The sequence below is a fragment of the Peromyscus leucopus genome, chromosome 9 (genome assembly GCF_004664715.2).
Source record: "Peromyscus leucopus breed LL Stock chromosome 9, UCI_PerLeu_2.1, whole genome shotgun sequence".
NCBI lineage: Eukaryota > Metazoa > Chordata > Mammalia > Rodentia > Cricetidae > Peromyscus > Peromyscus leucopus.
In genome coordinates this window covers 97,647,160-97,663,571 of record NC_051070.1, presented here as the reverse complement: position 1 = coordinate 97,663,571, position 16,412 = coordinate 97,647,160, and the positions used below count along the sequence as shown (strand labels likewise).

Sequence of the window (16,412 nt, the reverse complement as noted above, 5' to 3'; positions counted from 1 at the left end):
GTTTGACCTGTGGAAACACAGGATAAGAACCAGGCAGGAAATCCAAGCAGAGAGACAGGGAGAAGGGAAGAGTTAAATAAATGCCAGCCCACCACCCAAGGAGACCAGTAACACCATGGCCATGTGGTAAAATATAGATTAATAGAAATGGGTTAATTTAAGATGAGTAAGCTAGTTAATAATAAGCCTGGTCCATAGACCAAACAGTTTGTAATTAGTATAAAGCCTCTGACTGGTTATTTGGGTACTGGTGGGAGGGAAAGGTTTATCCAGCTACAATTGGCACTCACCATCAGGCATTGATCCACATAGACCTAATAAAGCTTAAAAGGGATTCTTAAGGCACGGAAATGGAGCTACACTGGGCTATATGGTCTCAAAGTCTCATGCCAGCAGCAGCTCAGAAACACATCTCCCAAGAACTGCCTGTGAGATGGAGCTGGCTGCCAGACACCAAGAGCTAAGTAGCATTGTAGGGAGCCGCCATTCAAAGATGGCGCTGGCCTCCTGGTAGCCTACCTGTAAACAACTCCATATTTGGCTATGCTCTCGGGACTACGTGTCCTGTGACCTGCGCATGAGCGGGTATGGTAATCGACCTTATGTCCTCAGCCTATCCCGTGGTGCCCCGTGTTCGCATTCTGGCGGGACCCAATCACAGTACGGCATGTTTGCCTGATTCCCTATATAAGCAGCTGCATTTTAGTCCTCGGGACCCCTCACCTCCCGCTCTCCCTTAATCAAGAGGCGCTCGAATAAAGTGTGATCTGAGAAGAACCCTCGAGTGGTGGTCGTTCTTCCTCGCTGGTTGAGGAGCTCGCCGCACAGCATAGCAGATTTCCAAAGTTTCTCCCACAGGACACAGTACAGAGAGGCTTCTCCCAGCCCCTGTTGCTGTCTGTGGGCTTGAGAGCACAGCTGTAGACTTGAGAATACAGCTTCATGCTACTTAATACTGCTTCCCAGAATTGAGGAGGTAAGTGTGACTTTTAGGTACCTGCACCGCATTGGAAAGCTGAGTGGGGTGGAGCCAGCCATCAAAGCCACACTTTCATCCTAGCTGTGCAGTTTAACAGTTTAAAAACTCTTCTGGTCAAAAAAGGGATAAAGATACACAATAAAGACAGATTCAGATGGAAAAAAATCTAAACAGGCTATAAGATCTTTAAAAATATATGTAGGCTTAAAAGAGAAAAGAAAAAAGGTAGAGAAAGTCCTTAAAAAAGAAATGGAATAAAAAAAAAAAGCCACATAAAGATAGAAAATACACAGAGAGTCTGGATACTGTATATTATTTGGTTGTCTTTGGGATTTTTTTTAACTGCAAAGATACATTTGATTGTAGGGGCTGCTAAGTTAAACCAACATATATACCTTAAAGGTATCTTGACTTCAAAATTTGGGTCTAAGGGTATGTTGCTTTGGAAAAGATGTTCTGCTTTTGTTTCCACAGAAGATGAGAAGCTGTGGATTCCTTCCAGATTAATATGGTTATATCAGAGAAGACACACTGAGAGGTTCCCAGTGGGAGCAATGGCCAAAATGATCCAACATCAAAAACAGCTTCAAGGCAACTGGCTGAAATGATGCAGCCTCACAGACTACTACAGCCAAGATTTAACCATAATTCTAAAATTTCTCAGGATTCCCATAAGATTGCCAGCACCCCTAATCATCAGGAAGTAGTTTGGAAAGCTAGACCCAGTTCCCAAAATACTGTTTATGAATTTTTTTTCATTGAAAGGGGATTGGTTATAAATGATTAATGGTCATAGTCAATCTCTTTCTAAAGAAAAAAGGGGGTGTGATATAGAAATCATGAAAAAAAGGTAGATTATTGGGCCTACTTTAACTCAAAAAAACAACTGTTGGTCTTAAAATACTTTACTTTGATGTGAATTTTGGTTTATTGACAGAGGTTTAAGGTCAAGGTTATTATACTATATGTATATTTCTGCTCTTGTTTGGGGTATTATGTTTATGCAGCTCATTTGAAATTGTAATGTATAATTAAGAAATTCAGATTAATAATTAGTCATCTATAATAGTCAAAGTTATAGTCATATTAGATATTGTTTCTAGGTATACAAAGATATATTTCAGATGGATAGGCTATCTTCCAGCACTTCAAAGACCTACAGAATATAGCATTTAAAATGTTTTAAGAACTTAGACTTTTCTGGACAGTGAGAAAAGTCTACTCCTGGCAGCACCAATTACTTCAAGAGGATGATGAGCATTGAAGAAATTCACTATGGAGTTTGTTTACAATATGGAAAAGACTAGCCATTTGGGCAAGAAACTGCTCTTGCCTAGACTGCTTGACAGTATGTTGCATAAACTCAATGTGCAGGACCCATAGGAAAGTGTTTACTGTACTTTGCCAAAACAAGATGGGATGGTCCTTCAAGTTTTTGCTTCATAGAAAAAACTGCCAGACATTCTGCAGGACACAGAGAAAAATGACTGATGAACAATAGATAAAACAGTCCTTCAAATTTCCAGCTTCACTGAAAAGTATGCCAGAGACTTTGGCTTATAGGCTGAAGATAGATACCCCAGAGTTACAGAGGAACTTCAGGTGACTGTCCAGACAGGCAGATGTCTCTGCCATTTCCAGAATTTTGGAAGTTGCTTATAGTGCATTTCCTGTTTACTAAGATAATATCCTTCTAGGGTATTTGATGTAGTTGAAGAGTAGAGAGTCATAATTGTAGCTTTACTTCGTTATGATAAAAGATAAATTAGATACGAAACTTTAGACTCACAAATACAGGATAGACAATAGAGTATTTAATTTTGCCAAAAACAGACTAAATATCTTAACTGTAATTCTTGCTTGATAACTGTTTTGTTATATGAAATTTTACTATGTTGAAGTTAAAACTTTCCTTTTTGGTTAGACAGAAAAGGGGAAATGCTGTGGGATGGTCTGTATGTATGCTGTGAATATGTGTTGCTACTATTGGTTAATAAAGAAGCTGTTGTGTCCTATGGTAACACAGGATAAAAGCGAGGAGGGAAATCCAAGCAGAGAGACAGGGAGAAGGGAAGAGTCAAGGAGACGCCAGCCTCGTGCTCAAGGAGCAACATGCCAGCAGACAGGTAAGACCATGGCCACATAGCAAAATATAGATTAATAGAAATGGATTAATTTAAGATGAATGAGCTAGTTAGTAATAAGCCTAGGCCATAGACCAAACAGTTTGTAATTAATATTTTTCTTCTGATTGGTTATTCGGGTACTGGCATGTGGTGAAGAATTATCCAGCTACAATATAGCCCAGACACGTCAGATAAAACCAAAAACCGGTGGTTTAAAAAGAAAAAAAAAAAAGTATCAATAAAATGACTCCAAGTGGTATTCTGCTATAATCATAGATCAGTGCCTTATTCAGTCATCATCAAAGAAGCTTCCTCCTACAGCAGATGAAAGCAAATGCAGAAACCCTAAGCCAGACAACATACAGAGAGAGAATCCTTCAAACACACAGCTTTAAATGGGATGTCTCCATCAAATCCCTCCCCACAGAGCAGAGGGAATCCCATTGAAGAGGCAGCAAGATTGTAAGAGCCAGAGGGGATAGAGGACACCAGGAGATCAAGGACCTTAGAATCAACTGAACCAGGCTCAAATGAACTCGCAAAGACTGAAGCAGCAAGCACAAGGCCTTCATGGACCTGTACCAGGCCTTCTGCAAAGATAGTATAGCTTTCAGCTTAGTAATTTTAATGGGACTCCTGAGTGTGAAGAAGTGCGTCTCTGATTCTTGTGCTTTCTCTTGAGGATCTTTTCTTTCTGTTAAGTTGCCTTGTTCAGTGTTGATGTAATGATTTTGTCTTATTTTACTATATTTTATTTGGTAAAAAAATATAACTGGAAATCTAAAAAAATATTTATTTTATTCTACTCTCTCTTTCTCTCTCCCTCTCTCTCTCTCTCTCTCTCTCTCTCTCTCTCTCTGTGTGTGTGTGTGTGTGTTTGTGTGTGTGTGTGTGTGTGTGTGTGTGTGTGTGTGTCTGTGTGTGTCTGTGCGTGTGTACATATGAGTAACTCAGAGGCCAGAAGACAGCATTGGATCTCCTGAAGCTGTAAGTATAGCCAGCTTTACTACACAGTAAATTCTGCCCCTATGGCAGAGCAGCAAGTGCTCTCAACAACTGAGCCATCTGAGTCCATCTTTCCAGGCTCCCAAGGTTAACAGTTTTGCCTGTTGACTCCAGCAGCCCACACTGCAAACTGACTAAGAGAAGCAGCTTGTGTTGTCTGCTTTCCCTTCTTCCTTTCTTTCTCCTAGTGCCCCAGCTTTGGCCCTTCTACTCTCTAAATATCTATTTGCTATAACATCTTTGCCTCAGGATCTGCTCCTCTAGGAAGTAAATTTAGTAAACTAAAATATGCTACAACAATCCTGTGCTGAATCCTTCAACTCTGCAACCATTTCTGGCAGAAGTGTGCCACACATGGACCCTTTTTCATCACACCCACCTGTAGTGGGTAGCCATTCCAGGTTTGATCTGGAAGTTCCAACCCCTATTGAGACTCTGGCAACTGTCACGCCTATGAGGTGGGGCCCGGGGAGGTGCCTGGAGACCCGAGATCTGGATAGGCCAGCACTCTCTCTGTTCGGGGACCCTGAACGGTGGAGGTGGACTGAGCAGAGCTCCAGAGAACACCGCTGGACTGAGATACACCTTCCCCAGACCCTGCGACCTACCTATGCCTTAATTTGTGAGTTACGCCATTAAATAAATATCCTTTTAACTATGTGGAGTGGCCTTAATAATTTCACAGGGTCTGGGGAAGGTGTATCTCAGTCCAGCGGTGTTCTCTGGAGCTCTACTCCATCCACCTCCACCATTCAGGGTCCCTGAACAGAGAGAGTGCTGGTCCATCCAGATCTCGGGTCTCCAGTTGCCAGAGTCTCAATGCGGGCTGGAACTTCTAGATCAAAGCTGGAATGGCTACCCACTACACCCACCCCTTAAGTATCCCTACAGAAGGCTGCATGCAAAAGATCCAGTGTAGCTAGAGTGTGGATGTGGACATCACTACATCCACTTAGATACACAGAGGATGAAGTCCAGACACTGTGGCCTTTTAACACTGTTGCAATTAACAAAATTAGAGCAAGTTGGAGATCAAATGCAGCATGTGTTGGGGAGGGATCCAGAATCACTTGCTATTTTTGTCTTCTTCCTTTGCCACTTCTAGTCCTGACACAGCCTTATAGTTTAAGTGTAGGGCAAGACCTAAATGAGCCAGGGATGCTGAAGATACTTTCCAAATAGAAACACTTCTCTGATTCAGGAAGGAAAATGAAAGGAAGAAGAGAACTCAACTGAAAAATCTTGGTAATGAAAGGGGTAGCCACAGTGGTCAGCACAGATGGCTGGTCCAAAGTGAACAGTCCTATGCAGAGACATGAGGAACAAGAGCCTCATATTCACCTCCTAAAACTCTCAAATGAGATGCTTTTGGCCATCCTTCAGTTTCTCAGCAGAAAAAATCAAGGGTTCTTTTCTCTGTCTTTTCCCAAAGTGACATTTGTCCCGGCCCCAAGTGAAAATCTTAGAATCCTGGGTATTGTACCTGGATAAATACATATGTATTCCTTCTTGGAGTGTTTTGACACACAAAGTGGAAATGAGGACAACACAATTGGAACATAAAATAATGACCTCATGTGTTATACTGAAATATGATTCCTTTGTCCCTAAATCGGAAAATTCTTAGGAAAATTCAAGGTACCTCAAAATCTTATAAATTAATAATTTCAAACCACTGTAAATTTGACTGATTCTAAAATGAATGTATTCCTCTGTCATCACACAGAAAGATCAAATGCTTGGGGAAGAAGTGGGTAATCACTGGCTCTTGATGTCTACACATCAATGTAGACCTGCATGATGTAGATGCTGACTGGGGGCCGGAAGCGTGTCGTGTCTGTCTTTCTCGGTCCCCAAACTCATGATCTCTGCTGAGTGAAGCTGAAGGACTCACACTCCATTTGCAATCATGTCTCAGAGGATGGGATCAAAACTTCAATGTTGCCTGTGTAGCACAGCCTCTGCTCGGTGTGTACCTTCCATCAGCAACATGAAACTAAGGATGAACCCAAATCATTCTCTATCCACCATATCCCTTCACAGAACCTGGCCCCAAAGCCTGGATTTTAGGGTGAGGTTGATCTTGGCAATCAGCTAAGGTTTTAGAGAGAAGCTCATTTTTTAAGTATGTATACGCAGATAAAAAAGAATCATAAGTGTATATATGTCACACATGCATATACTCACACACACATACACACATATCCCTACACATATGTATGTTTGTGTGTGTGTGTGTGTGTGTGTGTGTGTGTGTGTGTATTACATACAAACAAAAAGAGGGCAACTCAATGGAATCATAACTGGGAGGCCAATTGTTTCCTGATCCTTTGTATTCCAGTTTGCTTCTTTCTGTTTTAAAATGTTTAGAAAGATAAATGTTTACGTAAGAGAAACTGGCCTGAAACATGGTTCTGGCAGTTGGTCCCAAAGTCTTCTCTGTATCTCTGTCAAATTAATAATGCCTCCCTGGTGTACATGCTAACAGCTTTCTGAAGTACACTTGCACACATCACACTGATTTGGCTCAGACATCAATACTTACCACAGAAAACATAACAGGAACTATGCCTGGGTAAGAGCAACACTGGGTTGTGTTGCCAAGGTTCTCAAACTGTGGGTAGTGACCCCTTCTAGGAACACATATCAAGTATCTTGCATATTAGATATTTACATTACGATTCATAACAATAGCAAAATTACGCTTATTAATTAGCAATGAAATAATTGTGTGGTTGGGGGTCACCACATGAGGAACTGTACTAAAGGATCACAGCATTACGAAGTGTGAGAACTACTGGGCTAGAGGTCTCATTTGGAAGCAAGTGATACAATGATATCACAATGAACAATGATAGAAAGTACATAAATACTAAACAGTCTAAATTGACATTTTACTTTCTTTTCTGATGCTTCACACACACACACACACACACACACACACACACACACCAGCTCATGAACTCAAGCCATAGAAACCTTCTTTGCCCCCACGTAAATGATATTTTGCTTGTCATTTTTATGTTTTACTGGCTGGAACATTTCATATAATAATTGCCAGTTTTCTGTCACTGCTGGTTCCCCTGCTGCAAAAGATCTAATCTGTTCAGAGGAAGATAATTGCAGAGCTATTGAAATAAAAAGGAAAGGCCTGCATCTCACCGCTGTTGTGAGCCTCCAGCTGTGAGGCAGAGTTCACAGCCACCTTGCATAGTGAACAGTAAAGCAGCCTCTTTGCCTTTTCTTCCTCAGTCTCTGTTGAAGGACTTGAGCTGTTGCCAGCAGCTGCCACTGCCAGGGGGGTTTTTTCCGCTTTGGAGGTGATCTCAGTTGTTATGGCACTGCTCTTGCACATTTCCACACTTGTCATTGTTGATATTACTGGCGTCCCCGTGGTACTGTCTGTATTCAAAACAGAATAGGACAGGGTTAGAAAAACATGGCGTCATCCTTCCCTACTTAGAAACACATCACTGATGTAATATTCTGCTAATAATGATAACAGCAGCTAGCCAGAATAGCTTGTCACCTGTGAATTAATCCTGATGTCTGTCACAAATGACCACACTTAATTTCACACATTAAAATAAAAGCTAGATGATGCTTCAAAATATCCACAAGTACTGTTAGAAACTATTCTGTTCCCACAGAATTAGCATAACATAAATTTCTCTGAACATACGGCCTGCGTGGATGATATTTTGTAGTAAGTTTACCTCTTTATAATAAATTTTAAAATAAAGATAAAGGATGAAGCTCTTAACTGTTTTCCTTTTTCTTAGTTCCTGTCTTCCTATCTTCTTACTACATTTATTTCTTTATTTAAACAATAGTATGGGTCCTTTGGTACATACTCAGGAAAAATATACAGAATGTTGGTGTCAAAATTGCTCAGTTCAGCTCAGCAGCTCATTTAAAACATGGCCATATTTATAAAGAATTATAGTTCAATACTCAGTACCAAAATCACTGATATAAAAATAAGTGGAATTCTAGTCTGAATATTTATTAAAGGCACGCTCCGTTTCAGGATATATACAGAAAGTTCATGGCAGGTGTAGTCAATCAATAGACAGTACTCTCAAGGCATCACAGGCTTGTCATACCACGTTAGTATTTCAAGAGGTTGATGACCATGAAAGTGTTGATGTATTGTAACCCAACAACCCTCTGGCTCCAACGTCTGATACTAAATCTGGAAAGATCAACCTTCAAAGTGCAACCACCTCATCCTAACTTCCTTCAGAGACACACTAAACTCCATGAATGTATGTCAATTACCATATTAGTAATGTTCATCATACTCAATGACCATTTGCAAATAAGATCTGTTCTTGGATACTATAGAAGCTGATGTCTTTTCTGCTTCTCAGTTGATTTTTAACCTCTTAGCCTCCCAAATATTCTCAGCCTGCCTCTCCAGCTGCTCTTAAACTGCCCTCTGCATGTCATTCCACAGGCTGTCATGGTCACTGTTTCATTCCATAATGAATAGTCTAAGGATAAATGCTTTTGACAGTGGGTATAAGGACAGTGGTCTGTTTGTAATGGTGCATGGTATAGGCAACCGATAAGAGGTTGTGTGTGTGTGTGTGTGTGTGTGTGTGTGTGTGTGTGTGTGTGTGTAAATGTCTGGATCTCAGGTGTTGTTCCTTACGTGCCACCCATCTTGATTTTGAGACAGATTTTCTCTGGTCTGAAGCTTATCAAGTAAGTAGGGCTGGCTGGACAAGAAACCCCACTGACCTGCTTATCTCTGCTTCTCCAACCAGTGTGATTACAAATATGTACCACAGTTCTCAGCTATTTTGTGTGGATGCTGGGGATCAAACTCAGGTCCTCATGCTCGCACAGCAGGCACCTGACAGGCTGGGCTGTACTTTAGAACACTATAGCTCACATTGTCACACGTTTCCCTTACTTAGGTGTAGGACTATGAACCGAGGCTGTTTGTCAGTTCCAAGAAGAAAAATGGGCTTTTCCTAGGGCTGTTCTATAAAAAGATGAATCTGGATCTGGTTTCTTTCAACTGACATTTCACATACTTTAATCACTTATTTAGCAATAATTCTCCTCCAGTGGAAGGGAAGATATTCCCCAATTAGTTACATATTTTTAAAGTGTCATCTGCAAATTGTTACCTCATGAGCAGAGGAAAACAAAATCACTCTAACTTTTGCTTCTGAATACACGTATGCTTTCTTTCTTCTTCTAATTTTTTATGTGTATGCATGGGGTGTGTGTGTGTGTGTGTGTGTGTGTGTGTGTGTGTGTGTGTGTCTGTGTTCTCACGCGCATACATCTGTGAAGGCCAGACTAGGGGATGGATTCCCTGGAGCTGGAATTAGAGGTGGTTGTGAGTTAGCTGCCAGACATGGATGCAGCGGACACAGTTTGAGTCCTCTGCCTGTGCAATATGTGCCCTGACCCACTAAGCATCTCCAGTCCCTTGATGTCCATCTTCTGATTAGCTTTCACTAGCCCAATAAATTACCATTATTAAAAACCAGAAAATAGCCCCCAAATATCTTCAAGAACCTAGAAGTAGCATAAAGCCAACAGCTATCAGATAGGTCTGTAACTGTTCACTGTCTCCAACAAATGAAAACACTTGTCTATGACATTATTACCAGCATCCAGTTTACTGAGGGTTTATATTATAAAATTAATCTTATATTCTTCTTAAACCATTTCATTTAAACTTCAGTTGAGCTGGAAAACCAGAAATCTCCAGAATTTAAGGAACTGTTTCAGGGTCTCACAGTAGGAAAGAGTGAAATACTTCATGAAATGTAGAAATTGGAAATTTAAAGAGAGGGAGAGAGAGAGAGAGAGAGAGAGAGAGAGAGAGATATTAATGGCAGTCTTTGCCATGACTGTGATTGTCCATGGTAAGATCACAAGCAGCTGTGAGATACAACCATTGAATTTGTTTTGTACTCTATGGGGAGTGAGTATTGTAAATATCATAGTTGAAACCCAGTGTGGTACCACAATGAAGTCAGAGTGCACTGGGGTGGGTATTTATTTCACGGAATGACCATGGGCAAGATTTCCCTGGTAATATCCTTCTTCTAATAGCATTTCCTCTGGGCTGGTATATTTCTTTTTCTATATTGACCTAAAAAGGACACACAACACAGACTATATTTATTCTAAGACAATGTTCTTATTTACAGTGAGATTTGTTTGTAAATTATAAAATACAAACATGGCTCTTCCAATCCCTACAATAAACTATACTAATGTATTCTCCTGCATCTAGAGGATAATACTCATTTATTCCAAAGACACTATAAGGTAAAGGACTCCACATTTTGTGCATAAGACTTGGTAAAGCCTTAACACCCTATGGAGATTCTTCACTTGAGACTATCTTCTGGGAACTCTAGCTAAATGGTTAACTTCCAATATGTCTATTTGTGGCCTATTTGTGACCACATAGTTGAGATTGTGTTTATTATTTTTTTAAGCTTACAGAAAATTTAAACAAAATACAAAGCTATATTTTGTTAATTTTAAATTTAATGTATAGATCATAGTTTTATAAGGGAAGATTGCTATTCATTTATAGAAAGACATATTTTCTCTTGTCTTATTTTACTTTCAATAAAGGAATATTTATTCAAATCAACAAATTAACACAATGTTGTAGTGGGTTGCTGTGGATATCACTCTATATAAATAAAACACTGATGGCCAGTGACCAGGCAGGAAGTATAGGCGGGACAAAGAGAGAGGAGAATTGGGGAAACAGGAAGAAGGGAGAGACACTGCAGCCACCGCCAGGATAAGCAGCATGTAAAGACGCCGGTAAGCCACCAGCCACATGGCAAGGTATAGATTTATAGAAATGGGTTAATTTAAGATAAAAGAACAGTTAGCAAGAAGCCTGCCACGGCCATACAGTTTGTAAGCAATATAAGTCTCTGTGTTTACTTGGTCAGGTCTGAGCGGCTGTGGGACTGGTGGATGAAAAAGATTTGTCCTGACTGTGGGCAAGGCAGGAAAACTCTAGCTACAGTGGGTAGCCATTTCAACCTTGATCTGGAAGAAGTTCCAACCCCCATTGAGGCTTTGGTAACTGTCACGCCTACAAGGCGGGGCCAAGAGAGGACCCTGAAAACCCGAGATCCAGATGCGCCATCTCTCTTGGTTCCTGGACCCTGGACACTGGAAGTAGACCAACCAGAGTTCTCCAGAGAACACTGCCAGACTACGCTACGTCTTTCCCAGACCCTGCGACCTACCTATCCCTTCATTTGTAAGTTACACCACTAAATAAACCTCCCTTTTAACTATGTGGAGTGGCCTTAATAATTTTGCCAATACAAGGTTATTCTGTATTCAAAGAAAATCAACCAGTCTGCATTTGGTAATAATATTAGCAAAGAAGTTTTTCAATAACATGATACATTAAATCACCAATTATATATAATTCTTATTTACCCATTAAAAGAATGTTCAGGTCCAGTGACAGCTCAATGAGTAAAGGCACTTGTCATTTTCAATATAACCCATTTTCAATCCCTGTGTCTCACATAGTGAAAGGACAGAACTAAGTCCCTCAAGTTGTCCTCTGACCTATATATGTGGGCCATGACATCACACAGACAGACAGAAAGGCAGACAGACAAATGGGCAGAAACATGGACACACACACATACACACACACACACACACAGACACACACACAAATGTAATAAAAAGGAGAGAATATTCAAGGCAGAACAGTTTACTAGCACACCAAGTGGTGAGAAGCACCCCTATGGCCTTTATCCTTGAAATTACAGCCCCTATCTAGTCTCAGAAAACAAATTTAAACTCAGAGGCACTCTACCTACTTTCTAACCAGTGATCCTCCATCTATCAATGTTGTCAAGACAAAGAAAGTTTTAGAAACTGTGTCAGTACAGGATGCTCAAGGAGACATGATGACTGAATGACAGGAAACAGTAATGATTAAAACAAACACCACCACACTACACACACAGAACAATCCTAAAATGAGAATAAGGCAGGGGCTTTAGGAAATTGCTCATCAGTTTGAGCTCATTAGTTTTAATAAATCACAGTAATGTGAAATACTGATAAGGAGAATTTGTAATAGGGTACAGAGTGTCAGTGCTATTTTATTACATCTATTTGTAAATCTAATACTTAAAATTCAAATTTATTAAATGCAAGGGAAAGGACTTGCCAACAAAAGTGTAGTACTATCAGAGGGACATCCAGGGCTATAGAACACAGTACTCAATTTTTAGACAAGTTAGCTTCAGGAAGTTTTCCACAGCCAAGCTCTGCTCTCAAGTGGAAACACAAACTTGATATTTCATAGCCCACTTCCAAATTTGAGCCTGTCATCATACTCTGAAATGACTCATGTCTTCAAACTCCATTCCATCAACATTTTATACTAAGCAGCTCACTTCAATGTTAAGACACTGTGGGTAGCAAGGTCCTTAAAAATAGACCATGTGCTTAGTGGTGAAAAGGACATATTGTCAAGACTTCAAACACTAAGCTATTACAAACCTAATCCTTCAATTGCTTTGCTCATGACAGTACTGCTACTTTGCACAAACTAGGCACTTAATAAATATTTATTTAAAGAAACGAAGGAAAGAACACTATTAAGTACTATGAGGTACTTTTGAATGCATTTGTAGGTACTAACTAATTCAATTCATAAAAACCTAAAAGTTGCTTATCATTTTTATACCCAGTTTCTGAAAGAAAATTTGGGGACTTGAAAAATGTTGGAACTTTCCAATTGACAGACCTGTGGCATGCATCATATTGATCTGAATTCAGACTGCTTCAGCTGCACTAACCCTTCATTCATTTCTTTACTGATAAAATTAGATATTGCAAAAAGATTTTGAGTGAGTCGTGATTTACCTTGAAATCTGAAAGACAACATCTCAAAACTTTGATTTGAAATGTAACTGGCCATATTCTAAGCTAATCATGACTGTCTAATCATTTTTTTTTTTTGCACTGCACAAACCCACTCAGACTAAGAAGGAAAGACAAAAAGCTACATCTGTCAAATGACCTCTGATGCAGAGTGTTAAGAATCATGGTGGCCTCCTTTAGTGTTTATACACCACCACAAACTACAGATGATGGGAGGGTGGCAATGATTCATTCTTCTCAGTATTCCCCAAAGGCTGTTCAAATTTCTTTGCACTGTTCAACGAGTGTCTCTAGGAACAATAGATGTGACAGGAAGCTGAAAATAATGGGTGAGATTCAGGCAGAAGAAAAATGGTCCGAGCCTGTATTTCTGTGCTGTCTTTCTGCCAGGGCCCCATAGCAAATATTCATTAATGCTACTGTCACTGTTTGGCTCTGTCATCCAAACAGATTGCTAACATTTTGCAGAGTGGACTTTAGCTGAAAATGAAAGGCTCTATGTCAGGATTCAGAGTGGTCCATTTGCAGTCCCATCTTCTATAAAATAATTCTAAATACTGTTTTTTAAAATCTACAAACCACAGAAGTCCAGAAATTAGCCACTGCATGAATTTTGTGTCACAAAGCAGAACAGACAAACTGCTCAGATGAATTCCCCCAGGGATGAACTTCAGAACCAAGTGGGAAAACACAGCTGGGCCCGACCTTGCAGGCACAGGGGATCAATGCTGTGACTCTCAAGTAATCATGTTTTTCTGAACTGCACTCCTTTGTTTCTTCCTTCCTCATGAGGATTTCATTCTCAGACTTGCTAAAAGATAAATACTGAAACTCCTGAATATGTTGACAAAATGACGTATGGCTTGCAGAAAGTCCTGGGTTCAATCCCCAGCATTGCTTGAAACTGGCACCAAATGGTACACACACATCTGTAACCCCACCACCTGGAAAGTAGAGGCATGAAGATCACAAGTTCAAAATCATTCTTGGTTATTTAGGAAGTGCCAAGTATGCCTAGTTAGATACATGAGACACTAATAATAATAATAATAATAATAATAATAATAATAATAAGCTAGGTGGTGGTGGCCCACACCTTTAATCCCAGCACTCGGGAGGCAGAGCCAGGAGGATCTCTGTGAGTTCAAGGCCAGCCTGGTCTACAGAGAGAGATCCAGGGCAGGCACCAAAACTACACAGAGAAACACTTCTCAGAAAAAAGAAAATAAAAAACAATAAAAAAGAAAAAAAAATGCCGGGCAGTGGTGGCTCACGCCTTTAATCCCAGCACTCGGGAGGCAGAGGCAGGCGGATCTCTGTGAGTTCAAGGCCAGCCTGGTCTACAAAGTGAGTCCCAGGAAAGGTGCAAAGCTACACAGAGAAACCCTGTCTCCAAAAAAAAAAAAAAAAAAAAAAAAAAAAAAAGAAAAAGAAAAAAATGAAAGGAACAAAATGAGAGAGGGATGAGAGACAGAGATGTTTCATGACAAGAATAATGTTGAGGAGCCATTGGCAGTCCATGGCTGCTGAGGAGGGAGAGTCAATTTTTTTGATATGTGTGTCTTCTAGTAGGTTGACCATATTCTAGTGATGTGTACATGTGAAGACTAATTGGAGCCAATAATTATTAAAGACAAAACAAAACACTATGAATTCATGAGGGAAATGTGTCAGGGGAATTAGAATGGAGGAGTAGAGGTAGATATGACCAAAATACATTGTAGCCATGTATGAATGTCTCAAAGAATAAATAAAAAATACACTAAAAAGAATCAGGGGAGGGTGAATGAAGCAAGGGGATCATGAGTTTTAAATCACCTTGTACTAGATAGTGGGACATTGTCTTCCCCCAAAAAAAGTAATAGAATAAAAAGGGTTAGGGTCAGGCATCTAATAGCAAGCTCCTGAGAAGTAGAGAATGAAGAGATTTGGACCAGGCAGAGGGCAGAGGCTGCAGCTCCCACAAGCTTCAAAGAAACAGGTCTCATCAAAAACTGTCCAGTGTCTCGCTTGGAAATGAGAAGAGTCCAGTAGATGGCCAAGCACAGCTGAGATCTATTTTGCATCTTCACACTGTACAACTTTGAAATATCCTTGACATTTCACAGGATCACACTAGTTTGAACTGGGATTTCACCAAGTAAAAGCAGGCTCCACTGTTGTGGTAAATGTCCCTTCCCAACAATACCAGCCAACAAGCCAGTGTTAGAACCGACAATTGAACATAAGTGAAGTTTGTCAACTGTGTAGATAGTGCCAAGGCTATGTGCAACTTCTCCTGGAATTTTGTTTAAAGCCCTAAATGTAAGTATCATGTACATGTTCTAAACTGTAAATGGCAATGCCTCTAAAAACATGTGTGTTAAAATCCTGAGTCGGCCACAATCTGCATGTTCTGGGCCACACACCACTAGTGTTGGAAGGCACTCTGGGACCCACAGTTAACGTATAGTCATGGGGCTTTACCCAGGCTCCCCTCAGAATACAAGGACAGACACACTTATTAGAAACTATTATGACTTTTACTTCTCTTTTTAGTTATTTTCTCTTCAGATACAGGCTGGCATCCCATGGATATCAGCCAGCCATTATATATCAAGCTTCAGTAAGCCCAGGCAACCCCTCTTCCACTAAGGTTAGAGGAGGCAATCTGGCAAGAGGAATGGATCCCCAAATCAGGCAACAGAGTCAGAGACAGCCTCTGTTCTTCCTACTAGGAGCCCCACACCAAGCTATACAAGTCTAATATACATGCAGACTCCCTAGGTGTCAGTTCAGTCTCTGTGAGCCCCTTTGCGCCAGGTTAATTGGTTCTGTGGGTTTTCTTGTGGTGCCCCTCAACACCACTGGGTCCTACAATCCTTCCTCCTCCTCTTCTGCAGGATTCCAAGAGCTCTGCCTAATATTTGGCTGTGAGTCTCTGCATCTGTTTTCATCAGTTACTGGGTAAAGGCTCTCTGATGACAGTTGGGCTAGCCACCAATATATGAGTATAGCAGAATATCATTAGGAGTAATTTCAATGATTTTTTTGACCTGTAATGTTGGTTCTACCCTAGGTCTCTTGGGTATCCAGCCTGTGGGTCTTAGCCCTCAGCATGGAGCGCCCTCTCAGGGTATGAGTCTCCAGCTGGGCCAGTCGTTAGCTGGTAACTCTCACAATTTCTGTTCCATCATTACCTCAGCACATCTTGTAGGGAGAACAAATTGTGGCTGGGTTGGTGTCCTAGTTCCTCTCCTAAAAGTCTTGCCTGGTTTCAGAAGATGGCCAGTTCAGGCTTAGTATCTCCCATTGCTAGGAGTCTTAGCTGAGGTCACCCTCATAGATTCCTGGCAGTTTCCATTGCTCTAGGTTTCTAGTTCATCTCAGGGATGCCCCATGAC

The 16,412-nt window shown here is 40.6% G+C and overlaps 1 protein-coding gene across 4 annotated transcripts in view; it reads right to left on the bottom strand.

The window, feature by feature from the left end:
- Positions 1-16,412, bottom strand: part of Znf385d (zinc finger protein 385D) — a 938,498-nt gene that overhangs the window by 20,992 nt on the left and 901,094 nt on the right. For all 4 annotated transcript variants that reach the window (XM_028875654.2, XM_028875659.2, XM_028875658.2 and 1 more), the window contains one exon: positions 7,273-7,512. In XM_028875654.2, the coding sequence (XP_028731487.1) occupies positions 7,273-7,512 (240 nt within the window). The remainder of the gene's footprint in view (positions 1-7,272; positions 7,513-16,412) is intronic.